Source organism: Sceloporus occidentalis, unplaced genomic scaffold (genome assembly GCF_023333645.1).
Source record: "Sceloporus occidentalis isolate IW3139 unplaced genomic scaffold, rSceOcc1.0.p SCAF_2, whole genome shotgun sequence".
Classification (NCBI taxonomy): Eukaryota; Metazoa; Chordata; class Lepidosauria; order Squamata; family Phrynosomatidae; genus Sceloporus; species Sceloporus occidentalis.
In genome coordinates, this window is record NW_028316982.1 from 91,644,863 (window position 1) to 91,659,851 (window position 14,989).

A 14,989-nucleotide genomic window follows, 5' to 3' on the forward strand; every position below is an offset into this window, starting at 1 on the left:
ATCGCCATAAGTCAAAAAAGACTTGGAGCCACACAACAACAAAGTTCTAATTAATAGTATGTTGGATTTGAATGTCAGATCCCAAGGCCTGAATCCAGTTACTAGTCCTAGGTTTACTGTAGTTCAGACTAGCAATAAAACTTATGTGCAGGATTCAAATTTCACAGCTAACTGTGGTCTAACTAACTATGTCTTGTTCTGTGTCTCTCTATTGATGTTACCTCCTGTAAGATGAGAACAATGGCTCATCTTGCTGAGCCATTTACTCTTTATTGTTAGGAGTAAAAATTTTATGAGGCACTTTGCAAAATTTAAAAATAACAGTATAAATAATTTACAATAAGCTGTCCCACACACAGTGTTCACTTAAGTCAGCAAGACTTAATTATATGTGATTAAACATGGGATTGCAACCTCCAAAAAAAAGCCTCCTAAATTGATAGAAATATAGTTCTTTGTGCAATGTGCTTTAAACATTACTGTAAATTACACTGTGAATTATTTTAAGAAACTCGATTTTTTAAAAATGTGGTAGGATGGAATAGTAAAAAATAGGTTGGAATAGTACACTCCTGTAATCCTGCTGCTTCTGTGAGAATCAGCAACCCACCCATCCACCCCCTTTCATACATACCTACCCTTGGACCCAAAAAACATGGCCTTGGGGCTGGGAAGCCTTTTAAGTCAGGATTTTGGTCCATGGTGAGCTGCAGTGGGAAGGAAGTGTGAATTCCTCTGGTGCTGGATACCAAAGTATACTGTTGTATTTTGGTTTTACTAGGAAATGTCCATAGCTTACTTAAATAGTAGATTCCACAACATGATAACAACTGCCCCTGTTACATGTGTTTCATTAATCCATTTTTGGAAATTTAAGCAATATCAGGTAAATGTTCAAAGGTTAGCAGGTCTGTGTTTTTATGTACAGTGGTACCCCGGGATACGAATGCGCCGCCTTACGAAATTTCCGGGTTACGAAAGAAATTCACTTAATTAATTGTTTCTGGGTTACGAAGGTTATTCCGGGTTGCGAAAGAAATTTTGGTGCTTTTCGGCGCGATTTCACACGGAATCGCGGCTTTCGCTATTAAAGCCTATGGGCTTTTTCGGCTAGCGAAAGTTTCCGGGTTACGAAAGCGGCGGCGGAACGAATTACTTTCGTAACCCGGGGTACCACTGTATTATATTCTTGGCTGAGGCTTGAGTAAGCGTTCTATCTTAGTAATAATTTCAAAAAAGAAAGAGGTGAATTTTCCCTTCTTACAGAGCAATCCTAACTCAAAGATTTGCTTGATGTAGAGCAGGGTTAGGTAGAGTGCCATGTGGCCTGCCAGACCCTGAAGTGCAGCCCTTGAAGCCTCTGGAGCACCTCTGCAAACTGGAGAGACACTCAGTACTTTAAACTAATAATGCTTGCCACTCCTTGGCACGAACAAGCCAATACTTGCTACAGCAACCAAATTTTGGACAAATACTCCCATCCATTCCTTCCATTCACCTCCAGTCCTAGTCCCAGTCCCAGTCCTAGCTTAAAATCTCATTCCCCCCCCCCCCCCAGCTTCCATTCACTTTACTTCCGTACTGGCTTAGAATCTCCTCACAAATGCTCCCACACTTTCCTTCCATCCTTTTCCATCGCCCTCTTTATTCCCCCTTCTATCCTCCTACTTCAATCACTCTAATCTTGGCTTAAAATCTTCTCCCTTACAAATGTTTCCACCCTCTCCTTTCATTCACTCTGGTCCAAACTTAAAATCTGCTCCCTCTCAAATGCTTCTATTATAGAATCTATCCTCTCTGTACACCTCACTCCAGTCCTGGCTTAAAATTAATTACTCTATAAAGGTCTGGATTTATTTTTTTTATTAAAAAGGTGCATCCCCGAGTCGTTACAGATGCCCCCGCCATCTCCATCACAGTTGCCCACCCCTGATGTAGAGTGTTAGGAGCAGATGGGACCATCTTATGCGATCTAAACTAGACCTCTGCCCGTTTCCTTCTGCTGCCTCATCTCAGAAACTAGCTGGCAGAAGAATCTGCGAGCATGACTAATTTGCTGCCCCAGATCAGCTGGCAGAAGAGTCAAAAAAGGGGTGTGTGGAAAAGGGGCAGGGTGAGGAAAAACTGTGTTATGCCAGACCTAAACCTCTTCCTGGCAACAGACACAACTGTTACGCTGGCACAAAGTTAGTCCACTAACAGGGAGACCAAAGTGATTTCCAACACCACTAGGCTGGAAGATGTTTGGATTTAAACATAGCTTCAACTGGCCTAGTGTTAACTCAGCTGGCCCTTGTCCATATTTACCAGTCAAGATTGCACCAAGAATAATGAAGATAGAATTAATGCCTTCCTATTTATTTGAGAAATGGGGTTCCATCAGATAACTTTGACATTTAGGATTTAAATGTACCTTGAAGCTGCTGTCAAGCATTGCTGTTCATATTTTTCTCTTTTAGATTTACTAACAAGGAATATATCAGATTTGGGCTTGTTCATTAAAAACAGGCAGCAGCTATCAGACAACCAGCGACAAATATCTGATGCTATTGCTGCTGCCAGCATTGTAACAAATGGCACTGGAGTAGAGAGTACATCTCTGGGAATATTTGGAGTGGGCATCCAACAACTCAATGACTTCTTAGTAAACTGCCAAGGAGAACACTATACATACGATGAACTCCTCAGTATTATTCAGGTTTGTGGTGCAAAACTATTAGAATATAGTCCATATGTTTTTACTGTTTGGTTATTTTGTTTTGAGTTTTTTCTCACTTCATTAGTCTCTCCACAGTAGCCTTGAGTAGTCATACTCTGGATGTTGAAACTGCAAGCAGTGTTGTGCTGTTACTTTACCAGTAACTGCTGTCATGTTTAGATTATGGCATTGCAGCAACAGTGATGTTAATTCCAGTAGTAAGCATATCTGTTCACTGATTTGTGACTCATCATTGATTCAGGCATAAACAGTCAACAACTTTGAGAAGGAAGAACAGATGACATCTCCTAATGTATCTTCAGTTAGCTCATGCCAATTTCAAAGTTTTTGTAGATGTTACACCTTCAGTTAATGTGCAAGAAGGAAACTGAGAGGCCATCTAGGTCTTCTCTGGTAGTGCTTCCCAAGCTTTCTCCCTTCAGTAAATCCATTTTGTGTCAACTTCTGTGTTACGGAATGTCTGTGTGTCTGCCTCAGAAACCACATGTCTGCATAAACTGGTTGATTATACCACCCAGAATCTTTGCAGGTCCTCAGCACTTCTGTGGATAAACTGAAAATAAACCTGAGAATACATTTACTTTTCCCCTAAGGTCTGTGCATTGCAGACTGCAGCTTTGTTGGTAACATGTCTTTCATGGAATTTTTTTTCTATCACTGTCTGCCATTCTGCTGAATTCTCCACATGTTCCAGAGAATGAGAACAGCACAGGGTTTCTCTTATCTTGTTCCAGATGTCCAACTCATCCTCACCATCTCTGCATTTACTTTTTCCTTCAATTCCCTCCCTCCCTTTCTTTTTATTTGACATGTATTCCCATCTCTTCTCCAAGAACTGAAACTCAGGCGGCTCACAACAAGATCAAAACAGATAGAGTTAAAAGTAGGTACAGTTTAAATCATACACAATTAAAATGTACATATTTAAAGTAAACACAATTACACAAGTTTAATACAAATTTAAAATTACTTCAAAGGCCCATTTTAATCCATTGCAGCTCCAATCCATTAAAAAGCCCTCTAATTGCCAAGAATAAACTGAACCTATATCTTCAGTGGCTTAATGGTTAAGGCGACAACTCTGACGATTGTAAGGTCAGAAGGTCGGCAGTTTGAGGCCCAAGTGCCACATGATGGGGTGAGCTCCCATCACTAGTTCTAGTTCCTGCCAACCTAGCAGTTCGAAAGCACGCAAAAGCAAGTAGTTAAATAGGTACTGCTTTGGTGGGAAGGTAACAATGTTTGGTGCAGTCACACTTGGCCACATGACCATCGGCTTAGTAACGGAGATGAGCACTATCCTCGACAGTCAGTTACAACCAGACATTTGTGTAAAGGAAAAACATTTACCTTTACATCTTTAAATGCTTTCAACAATCCCCAGCATCTCTGCACTGTGGAGAACTTGTAAGTGCCAAGATTCCTTACTTCCCAGAACTGATCCTACTGTTAGAGTGAAGAAAACATATCAGATGGTAGGTGCTAGAGGAAAGCAGTAGGAGTCCTCAAACAGTCCTGTTCATAGCCATTCCTTTCTTTTGGAAGACAGAACAGTATGTTCAACACAGCCAGTCCTGCAGCCTGTAAAATATAGCCATCTGATTTCAGGAACAGCGGAGATTACAAAACTGCCCCCCTGTCAGTGCTGAAGCAAGTTTTTCTTATATACAGCTTACAAAAAGATTTACTAGTCCATTTTGCTCCTCTATGTGGATTTGGGATAGAGTGCCATGCCTCAGCCACTAAAGTAATTTGGGGTGGCCCTGCCACTTCCTGTAGGACATTGTTGAAAGGAGTATGAACTCTTACTTTTTGTCAGAACCCTGCAAAGGTTAGAATCAGAGTATGGGTCTCTGCACTACTGCAGACTGTCTCTAAAGCCCAGTGGGTAGAGAGATCTTCTGTTCTGCTCCAATGTAGAGTCAACCCTCCTTATCCATGGATTCAAGCCTCCACAGCTTGCAAATAATTTTTACAAGGTATAAATTCCAAATAGCAAACCTTGATTTTGCCATTTTACATAAGGGACACTATTTTGCCATGCCATTGTATTTAATGGGACTTGAGCATCCATAGATTTTGTTATCCACCAAACCCCAGTGGATAACAAGGACCATTGTACTTTGTCCTTAGAAAGGGCAAGCTATGGAGTAAAATGGCCAAACGCTCTCCATATCTCAAACACAGAGAGGTTTTGAACATGCTGAACATTTACTAGGAAGTGGGAGAGTTACCTGGCCAGTCTCCAAGACTTTTGTAATATGAAAAGAACTATGTTGACTGGGAGAGGAGGGACTGTGCATTGTGCCAGGCTGGAAAATGTCAGAAGCAGTGTAAGTTACTCCTTTGTTTACTGCTGTCCCTTTGAGGTGCCAAGCATATAGTCATGCAGCCAGCCATTTGGTCATGCAGCCAGCCATTTTCTTGTCTTTGAGCAACAGCAAATGTCCAGTCTCACCAGCGTCTAGTGCTACCAGTAAGTACAGAATCACACATATCCCATCAAACCAGCATTCTCATACTCTGAAGTTGGAAAGGTCAGCTCTACTTGCCTCACACAACAGAAGTGGACAATGCCCAAGTGTTGTCCTCCCTGCTGTTCTATATTGGGATATAGAACAACTTTTACATAACCATAAAAATTTTGAGGACTGGAAATGATTTATTATTTATTTTTGTTCCACTAGCCATGATCTACCCTGTCATAGTCTTCGGGAAGGTATTTTTTGGCCATTTTGCTATATTTTGTGGTACATTTGATTTTTTTTTAGACGTGTACAGGCCCTCCTTTGACCTGTATAAGGCTTTATAAAAATAGAAAGTGACTCCTTTTTTGGGGGGGAGGGGAAGCTGAAGGACAGCCTCTAGAGAACTATAAGAGGTAAAGGTGGTAAAAATGCCTAAATACAGAGCAATATGTCCAACAGTGTTTCTATAGTCTTAGGGTACTCTTGGCCATCTGGCGGCAACAAATTTCATCATCTAAAACAGGCGGGGTGGATGTTAAGGGGCCACAGAAGCCACCTTTGAGGCTGCATGTACCCCATGGGTTGTGTTTTGACCATTCATGTCTTATTATTCCTGTGTCATCACAGAGGAGGTTTGTACTTCCTTTCAGGTTAAGAATCTAAATACTAATGTCATTCAGATTATATAGCCACATTATGTAAGGAAATAATTGAAACCATGTTCATGGTGTTTGTTATGCTGAGCAGCTTAAATTTGGTAAGCAGGAGAAAAGTGTTCAAACCTTTGTTTATTTCCAACTTTCAACCCCATCCCTCCATGCTCTTGATTTTCTTCCGACCTGGCTTTGAGATCAGAAATAAAGGTGAGATAGAGGTGGAGAGACTGCAGTAGTGAAAAATGAGCAGATGAGATAAAGTTTCAGTGTTCTCTCTCATTTGGTACTTTTCCAATTGACATTTTCTATAGCTCTTGTTTTGTTGATTAGGGGTGGGGCTGATATTGGGCACAACCTGCATTTGAAGATGAGAATTTACCACGTGCCTAGTTCTGTTTCTAGTAATGTACAAGCTGAACCTAAATATAAATTATATTGTAAAAATGAGTGAAAAATCCATTTTTATGCATGTTTATTTTCATTTATTTATAAATACTCTCCTGCTTTTTACAGAAATTTGAGCCCAGCATCAACATGTGCCAGCAGGGACTAATGTCATTTGAAGGATTTGCACGGTAATAACCTGTAGATCACCTTGAGATCCATTCAATCTGTTTCGTAGGTCTTCTATTAACTTTTCATTTCTGCTATCTCTAGGTTTCTGATGGATAAAGATAATTTTGCATCAATGAACAACGAGTCACAAGAAAATGTAGATGACTTGCTATTCCCACTTTCATATTATTACATCGAGTCCTCACACAATACGTATCTCACAGGACACCAGCTTAAAGGAGAATCTTCAGTGGAACTTTACAGCCAGGTATAATATAACTTCAGTCAGCTGCCCCTTTTTCTCCTGCAGGGATTTGTTTGTTTATTTGGAAAGTCAAAGAGACACGACCCTTTCTTTCTTTCTAAATGCAAATGTTCCAAGTACTTGCTTGTAAAACATAGGAAAACAAGAACTGTGGGAAAATGGCTTGTGTGCACAGTTGTGCTCAGATGCTTTTTTAAAAAAATAATTATATATTTGAGCTTTGTTCTAAAGGAGGAAAATGGTTTCATCTGAGAGTCATGGCACTGAGACACTAGCCAGTCTGATCTAACCTACTAAAATTAGACTTTCCCACAGGAAAGCTTGAGCTAATATTTTAGTTCATTTGAATGTCAAAGCACCATTCAGAATAATCAAGTTGTGCTGAAAAGATGATGGCTTTGTAGAAAAATTATTACTCAGAAGAGTGTTGCTTCTAGGAATATTATATAACATTTTAGGAATTCTTTCCAAATAGTGACCCAGTCACAAGTGCTGCTTTCCAGAAGTTTAGTTTTATATTTTGTGTATTATGCAAGTTGCATCATTTTTAAAAGTGTTTACAGAAGCATCAGACTTCCTGTTCATGGAAAATGTAAGTCATATCACATTAACAGTGAATGAAATATTTATTTCCTTTCTCATTCACTGTACACTTAAAAAGTGGTGGCTTCTGAAAGATGTACCTGTGTAATACAAATGGTTGCAAAGAAGTGTTTGCTGCTTTGTGTTCTTAGGCATTACTTCTTTAGCAGAAAAGTTTGCACTGGAGGCAAAAATTCCATAGAAAATATAGAGAATGGCTCCTGCACTACAGAAAGAACAGTTCAACATGTTTCTACAAACTTTACTATCCAAAACTAACAACGTGCACATGTGAATTGAACTAGCCCGTTAAGATGGCCTTGGCTAACTAAACAAAAACATTTTGAAACATCTAGAGATCACTTGAAAGTTTCTTCCAAAATGTATCCAGATATGATTTTCCTCCTTTCACCAGCATCTATTTTTCTTGTAATTTCATTTTGGTGAATAGATCTATTACAGACTTTTAGGTCTATGCAGAGAGCTTGTGAGGCAGGCTCATCTGCTTTATCGCCTCTTCTCTCTTTTGCTGTTCATCCATGCTCAGTAAGGGATTGTTGAGGCAGCTACAATACGCCTTGCCTCTTATAGGCACACAGCTACAGCAAGAGCTGCTAGAGTAAAACTAGAGTGAGATCAAGCTTTATTGCATTGTTTACTGCAGACACACTACTATAACTGACACAAAATGCCTGATTTTCTCTAATGCTGTTTCACCATCTACCCAGTGCCAAAGCTACTAAAAATTTTTTCCAGGTAGACAGAGGACAAGGAGGGAAAAGGGGAGGGGTCCAGCAAGGTAAACAAAAGACTTCGTAAAAAGGAGCTTCTTTGTCAGAGGGTTTGTTAATTGCAATGTGCCTATAATCTGGTACCTTGCATATATTCTACCTTTTTGTAGGACAGTTACATTATGCTTATTGAAATATTTCTAACTTCAAACCTCAGATTGTATCCAAGGTAGTTCAAGGCTTTTATCATCTAATCTCCCTTCCTCATTCACAGAATTTTACAGGGAGTCCAGATATGTTATCTTCCATCTTGTAAAATCCTCCCATATTTACAACATCTATGGAGGAAATGCTGTACTGTGTTGTTCTTTGTTTCAGGTTCTGTTGCAAGGGTGTAGGAGTGTTGAACTAGACTGCTGGGATGGTGATGATGGAATGCCAGTAATTTATCATGGGCATACTCTTACTACTAAAATTCCTTTTAAGGTATGTGGCATTTTTCTAATATTATCTTCTTCAGTAAAAAAAAAAAGGTAAGCTATTAATAATCATACCATTTATCAATTACTAGGACTTCCTAGCACACTTAAGTCAAAAGACTTTTAAAACAGCTGATACTAATTAAAAACATAAGGTATAATATTATACAGATTGAATCTGCCTTATCCAGAATTCTGAAATGTTTCAAATCCAAAGTGTCCAAATGAGTATCAGAGATAGTGACAATCTCTGGTTCAGTATACACAAATTTTGTTTCATGCACAATTTTTAAAAAAATATAATGTATAAAATTACTATGTGTGTAAGGTGTATATGACACATAAATGAATTTCATGGTTAGAAATGGGTCCCATCTCCAAGATATCTCATTGTGTATATGCAAATATTCCAAAATCTGAAAAACTCCAAAATCCAAACTGTTCTGGTCCCAAGCATTTCAGATAAAGGAGACTCAACCTGTAATATTATACTACAATATTAGCATAAAATCAGTAAGAAACAACAATGCCATAGCACTGTTACTCTGAAACAATAAAAAAGTGAACAGTTCACAAAAATTCACAAAATATAAAACCATTGTCAAATAGAAATATTGTCAGCAGTCACTGAAACAATACCAGATTTGGGTCTGGATGAGTCTCTCTGAGGAAAGCAGTCAAAGAGTTCCTCTCAGTGGTGATTGGATGGTGTGGGAACACATAGACAGAATTGCCTTTGAGAATGATGTTAATATGCAGATAGGCATATGCTGGAGAAATAATATTTAAACTGTCTTGGTCCCAATCTTAAAAGAAAATGCTGCATTCTGAAGTTAGATAGTAAATAATAATATAAAATAATAATAAAGCTTTTATTTTTATACCCCTTTTCCTCCAGATCAAAGCGGTGTACATACAATGCGATAAAACTCTATTACACATGTCAAATACAATATTAAAAATAGTTATAAAAACAATTGTAAACATTCAATTTTAAAAACAATACAACTAGGATAATCGGGATATCAATTATGGGTAGTGGTCCAATCTGGTTGGGGAATACTTTCTTACACAGGATCGGGAGGGTATGCTAACTGGAAGAGATGAGTTTTTACCGCCTTCTTGAAGGCTTCCAGTGTACAGCTGGATCAAATCTCCTCCGGGAGTGCATTCCAGTGAGTCGGAGCCGCCATTGTATAAGTGAGTTCCATGGATCCAATGGCAGTGCACTTTGTTTCCAGATTGATGAGATATAAGCTATACAACTATTATCAGTTAGTAATCTAGCCACTCTGCTTTATACTAAGTAGATTTGTACCAAGTGAATTTTTCAATCAGTCTTCAAAGGCAGTCTCATATGCAACACATTAGGGTGACCTAAATCAGATGTTACCCAGATATTGATAAATTCCTGTCTCTCGTCTGATGTCTATGGCAGCTAGTGGGGGAGAAGGGAAGAGTTATAGGGGACACCATGGCATTCCCTTTGGGTGTAGGATATTGCTCCAGAACCACCTTGCCAGGGTTCCATGGCCTGGAGATGAGGAAGGACTCTGCCCATGAAGTGGATCTGGGGCTTTGTTCCCACTCCTAAAGTTATATGGCTTGGGTGGCAGCTTGGTCTACCTTCCAGCAGATGACTGGCCAGGGAGCAACTCAGAAAACTGGACTGCACCTTGTGTCAGGAAAGGCTGGGGGATAGTAGGGGGAAGACACCTAGCCCCAGCTGAGCCTGCATCTTGTGGTCTTCCAGGATTGTAAATGTCATTAATTAGGTCAATAAAGAGGCCTCTTTTTAACCCAGTGTCTTGTGCCTGGTCTCATTATTCCATGGTGGGTCATCAAATGGGATGTTGTGCCATATCTAGTTAGGAGCAGATTATAGGGCTTGAGCAGCAAGGTCTCACTACACCTATGGGAGTATTTCCTCCTTTTGTCTGGACTAAGCATGCTAAAGGTAGGTTTCCTTTAATAGTCTATGATAAAAAAATCTGTTCTGAATGTTATACTGTAATTCTGGTTAATTTTGCAGGAAGTTGTTGAAGCTATTGATCGTAGTGCCTTTATCACTTCAGACATGCCAATCATCATATCTATTGAGAACCACTGTTCCTTACCTCAGCAGCGGAAAATGGCTGACATTTTCAAGGTAGGTTACAAGAAGCTAGGAATATAAATCTTTCCCTATTCAGTCTTTACATGTGAAAATGACACATTTCAAAATTTTCTTCTGCAGTTTTTTTATGATTTTTTCCAGGTTAAACTCACCACCCCCACCCCACCCACCTAAAGCACTGGAGGGTGGTTGAGCATCTCAGTTTTCTTAAAAACAAGAAAATTTTTGAATATTCTTTAATCTCTGTAAGAGACACTGCCTGAATTTGGACAATCCAATTCCAGTTTAGTATGTTAGCAATAGCAATAGTAACTACATTTCTATACCGCTACCTAAGTGGATTATAAAGTGTAAGCTAATTGTCCCCAACAATGTAGGATCTGCATGTAGTCATGCATCCATATGTTGTGTCTTTGCTTAGTTTTTCATCCACTAGTGAGCACATAGGCCTGGAACTTGTAATTAATCATAAATCTGCATTATATTCTGTCCAAGAAATAAAGTGAACACTAGGCTTTGCAAGGCAGTTTTAAACCATAGGTTGTTGGAAGCTATTGGTGATAGTTCATTGATTTGCACATAACAAGAGACTATTCCTTCCTAACTTGAAGGATGGAGCAAAATGGGAGCTAAATGGGGTTGTGTGCATGCTTGAAGGTTAGCATACCTTCTTAAACTACAATTTAATTAAATGAATTGTGTGAATAATACTATTCAAACTGTATGATTAAGGATCTTAATAACTTACAACTTGTTGATATTGCAGAATACATTTGGAGATAAGCTTGTAACTAAGTTTTTATTTGAGACTGACTTTTCTGATGATCCAATGCTGCCTTCACCCCATCAACTGAGAAGAAAAATTCTGCTTAAAAATAAAAAGCTCAAAGCACATCAAACTCCAGTGGACATATTAAAACAGAAGGTAAGACCTTTACATAATAAAGCTTGAGGATGAAAATAAGGACTTACTAGGACCTCCTGAATATTTTTTTTTTGAAGGTTCGATGTGTAGTTGTCGATCAGGAGAAGATAGCATTCATTTGGCAGGTATTATACAGTGTGTTATCAGGTACTTTTGTCCTTATCCAGAGTTTACAGGGATAACAATCCTCTTCCTCTAAAGGAAGAATATTTTCACAGGGCTCTGTGTCTTTAATATAATGTATAATATATGGTTATGTATAGATGTTCTCCTTGCATTATTTGTACATACATACAGACAGAGCATAAACTGATAGATCCATAGCATTAATAATCCTGTTACCTATCAAATGCCTAGAAGAACCTGAAGTTGCATAAAATTTGTTCGTACAGCAAGTAATATCCCTCCTTGTTTCACTCCTTGTTCCAGCACAGTTAGACTTGCTTGCTTCTGTTCTCAGTACATTCCTTAGGAATAAAGAAAGTAAGCCTACTTCCATCTCTAAGGATAGTCACTCTCAGAAATGGCCATACGTACTCCATTTTGGAAGGCGTTTGGATCTTCATAACTGCTCTGCCAAACTTGCCCAAACGGTTTGACCCTTTTAGCAATCTGTTTTCACAACCCCATGATCATAAGGTTGCAAGGAGGGAATGGTGGAGGAGAAATAACTGAGAAATCATTCATACTAACTCCCATATCATGGCCTGCTTAGTTGCTCAGTGGGAAAGAGCAACCCAGTGACAAATAAGAGATGGTATTGATGCTTGTTCCTGGAACATGGATGTGATTTCTTCAAGGAAAAGCCTACCGCTTCTTGGAAAGGTGCATAGCTCAGTGGTGGAGCTAAACAAAGTTTGTGAACATTATGGTATATTATAAATGAATTTTCCATTGCGATTTTGAATTTTGTTTTCGTGCTGTAGGCTCATCAGCTGGCGTATATGCAAGCTCAAGCAAGTAATGGTAGTAACATGGGGAACCTTTCCACTACAAATGAAGAAGAGGAGGATGAAGAAGATGAATATGACTATGACTATGAGTCTCTTTCTGATGGTAAGCAAATGTACTTAATTTAATATTACATTGTTGAGATTTATGGCACTGTTTCTGCCATGTATATTTAGAATTTCTTCCCAAACCAAACAAAATGACCACCACCACCCCACACACACATTTAAGTATGGAAGTTTACTTCTGGGTTACTTTCTGGTTTTAATAAGTCCTCTCTTGTGTCTAGACCAGTCCAGGAGACCCAAATATGTGGTGAAATTTCTGCCCCTGAGAGCAACCTGTTTTTTTTTTTAAAAAATCCAAAGTTGTGGGAGGGATAGTAGAAGGAGGGACAGTTCCTTCCAAAGCCAAGAAGAGGAAATATAGCCACCACTCCCTGGTAGTTGCCCCATCTAATAAATAACAATAAAGAATACGATTCAGCATTAATAGTTATGTGGCTGAGGATATTCTTAAAAAGCAAGAGTGATAGAATAGATAAACTGTTAACATAATTTGGAAATGCAGCCATTGTTTCAGATTTACTGCATAAGATGATTGATTGGTTGATGCAATATCTGCACAGAAATGAAATTATATATAAATTTTAACTGATCTACAGCTGTGCTTACTACTCCCACTTTGAGTTGTGTTCTAGCAAAACAAAACAGCTTCTGTTTTTTCTAAAGACTTAGCTGGTCAGAGAGTTTAATTAGTAGCATAGATTAAAACATTCTGTTCAGGATGCATGTTTCATAGTGTTCAGGAAAATACTGCACATTTCCTACCTGATAGAGCTGATAGCCAGAATGTGATTTAACTGGAAACATTAGAAAGCACAATGCAAAAGATAAAATAGCAAGACACACTTTAATGTTTTATTGGGTAATTTCTTGCATAATAAAAAGTGCCCAGTGGATCACTGTAGTAAAGCTGTAATACCACATCATATGTGCATTAAGTTTGTAACTGTTAATATTATACAGTATTTGTCTGATTTAGAGGATCCTTAATATCTGATTACTTTCTTTGTATAGGTTTTCTAAGTATTCATGCTATAAAGTCAGCAGAGCATTAAAATAATCTGGAATCAATTGGCTTCTATGAAATCTGACTTCTTTCTTTTCTAATAGCATTTCCAGAGTTGTTTCCCTGAAGCAATTCTGCAAATGTTTGTGACAAGTTGATAGTTTGACAACATAGTCTTAATGTAATTTTTATTTCTCTGCCTTTATTTCTTAATTTCCTTTACTCTTATTCCCTTTCTGACTCTGTTCTCCTGTAGCTGATGTCCTTAATGCTTCTCCTGCTCCTAACAGCCAGGAAGGTAAAAGGCCATTTGGTCAAGCATCGTAACTGCATGAATTTCTGCACTGCATTTCCAAACATCTTATAATGCATATTTAGAATGCATTCTTTCACATTACTTTCTTTTGGAAATCACAATATTTGCATGTGCTATACTAGTTTCTTATTTACACACTTTGATTATAGTGAAATAGATTATTGAGTCACATGTTATGTGGGATAATTAAAAATACATGAATAGTTTCTTGTTTGGTTCTGAATTGGGAAGGTTTTAGTAAGTGCTTCCATTCCTTGTCACTCCCCCTGTGCTCCACCTTAGTTTCAAATAAATACTTTATGTGTTAGGGCTAAGTCTGGAACAGAAAATATTACTATTAAAATTACTGAATTGATGCAGTGTATTATTCCACAAAATTTTAAACTGAGAAATCACTTTGTTTTCCTTCTTAAGGAAATTGATATTTGCTGTGCTGAAAAAGATAAGCTAGAACAGCCTTCAACAACTTGATAATTTGCAAGTGTGTCACACAATTTCCCTTGACTATGCTGATTAGGTGATTCTGGAAGCTGTAGTCCAACATATCCGTAAGGCACTGGTTTGAACCAGTAGGCTGCTCTAGATGCTCTCATTCTAATTGAGGAAGAAATGGCTTAGTTATTATTCAGAATTAAAAGAGCTGCCTTGTCAAAAATATCTGTTTGACTTGAACTTTTCAACTCTTCAATCAGATTATGTTTACTTTCCAGATAATATTCTGGAAGATCGACCTGAGAATAAGTTAACCATTGATAAGCTTCAGTTTGAATACAGTGAAGAAACTGCCAAAAGAATAAAGAAGACAGATAGTACCATATACAATAATAAAGGAAAGGTAATACTTATATTTTCCTCCCAAACTTGCATCCATACTGAGGATGACTTGCAATCTAGAATTGGAATTTTATAAATTTACTGAAAACCATTCAGGCCCATTTGTTGTCGCTTCAGCTTTGGTAGACAAGACGTTCCTTTGTCAAATGCCTGCAGAGAATAGTAAAAGTGTCTTACATTAATTAATCTTTTAGTACAGTGTGCCCATGCCATATGCAAGCTCAACATACATGGACTCAAGGTCACATGGACGGCAGGCCCCAGAAGAATGAATGGTGTGCGCAGGGGCACACCCCCATTAAAACAAATGGGGCTTGATTT

At 38.4% G+C, this 14,989-nt stretch overlaps 1 protein-coding gene across 1 annotated transcript in view; it reads left to right on the forward strand.

Moving 5' to 3' along the window:
• Nucleotides 1–14,989, forward strand: part of LOC149318685 (1-phosphatidylinositol 4,5-bisphosphate phosphodiesterase epsilon-1-like) — a 206,843-nt gene that overhangs the window by 151,146 nt on the left and 40,708 nt on the right. Inside the window, exons 14-22 of the mRNA XM_089510269.1 lie at nt 2,460–2,698; nt 6,357–6,418; nt 6,501–6,666; nt 8,355–8,462; nt 10,488–10,604; nt 11,338–11,496; nt 12,423–12,552; nt 13,775–13,816; nt 14,545–14,669. Coding sequence (XP_089366395.1) covers nt 2,460–2,698; nt 6,357–6,418; nt 6,501–6,666; nt 8,355–8,462; nt 10,488–10,604; nt 11,338–11,496; nt 12,423–12,552; nt 13,775–13,816; nt 14,545–14,669 — 1,148 coding nt within the window. The remainder of the gene's footprint in view (nt 1–2,459; nt 2,699–6,356; nt 6,419–6,500; nt 6,667–8,354; nt 8,463–10,487; nt 10,605–11,337; nt 11,497–12,422; nt 12,553–13,774; nt 13,817–14,544; nt 14,670–14,989) is intronic.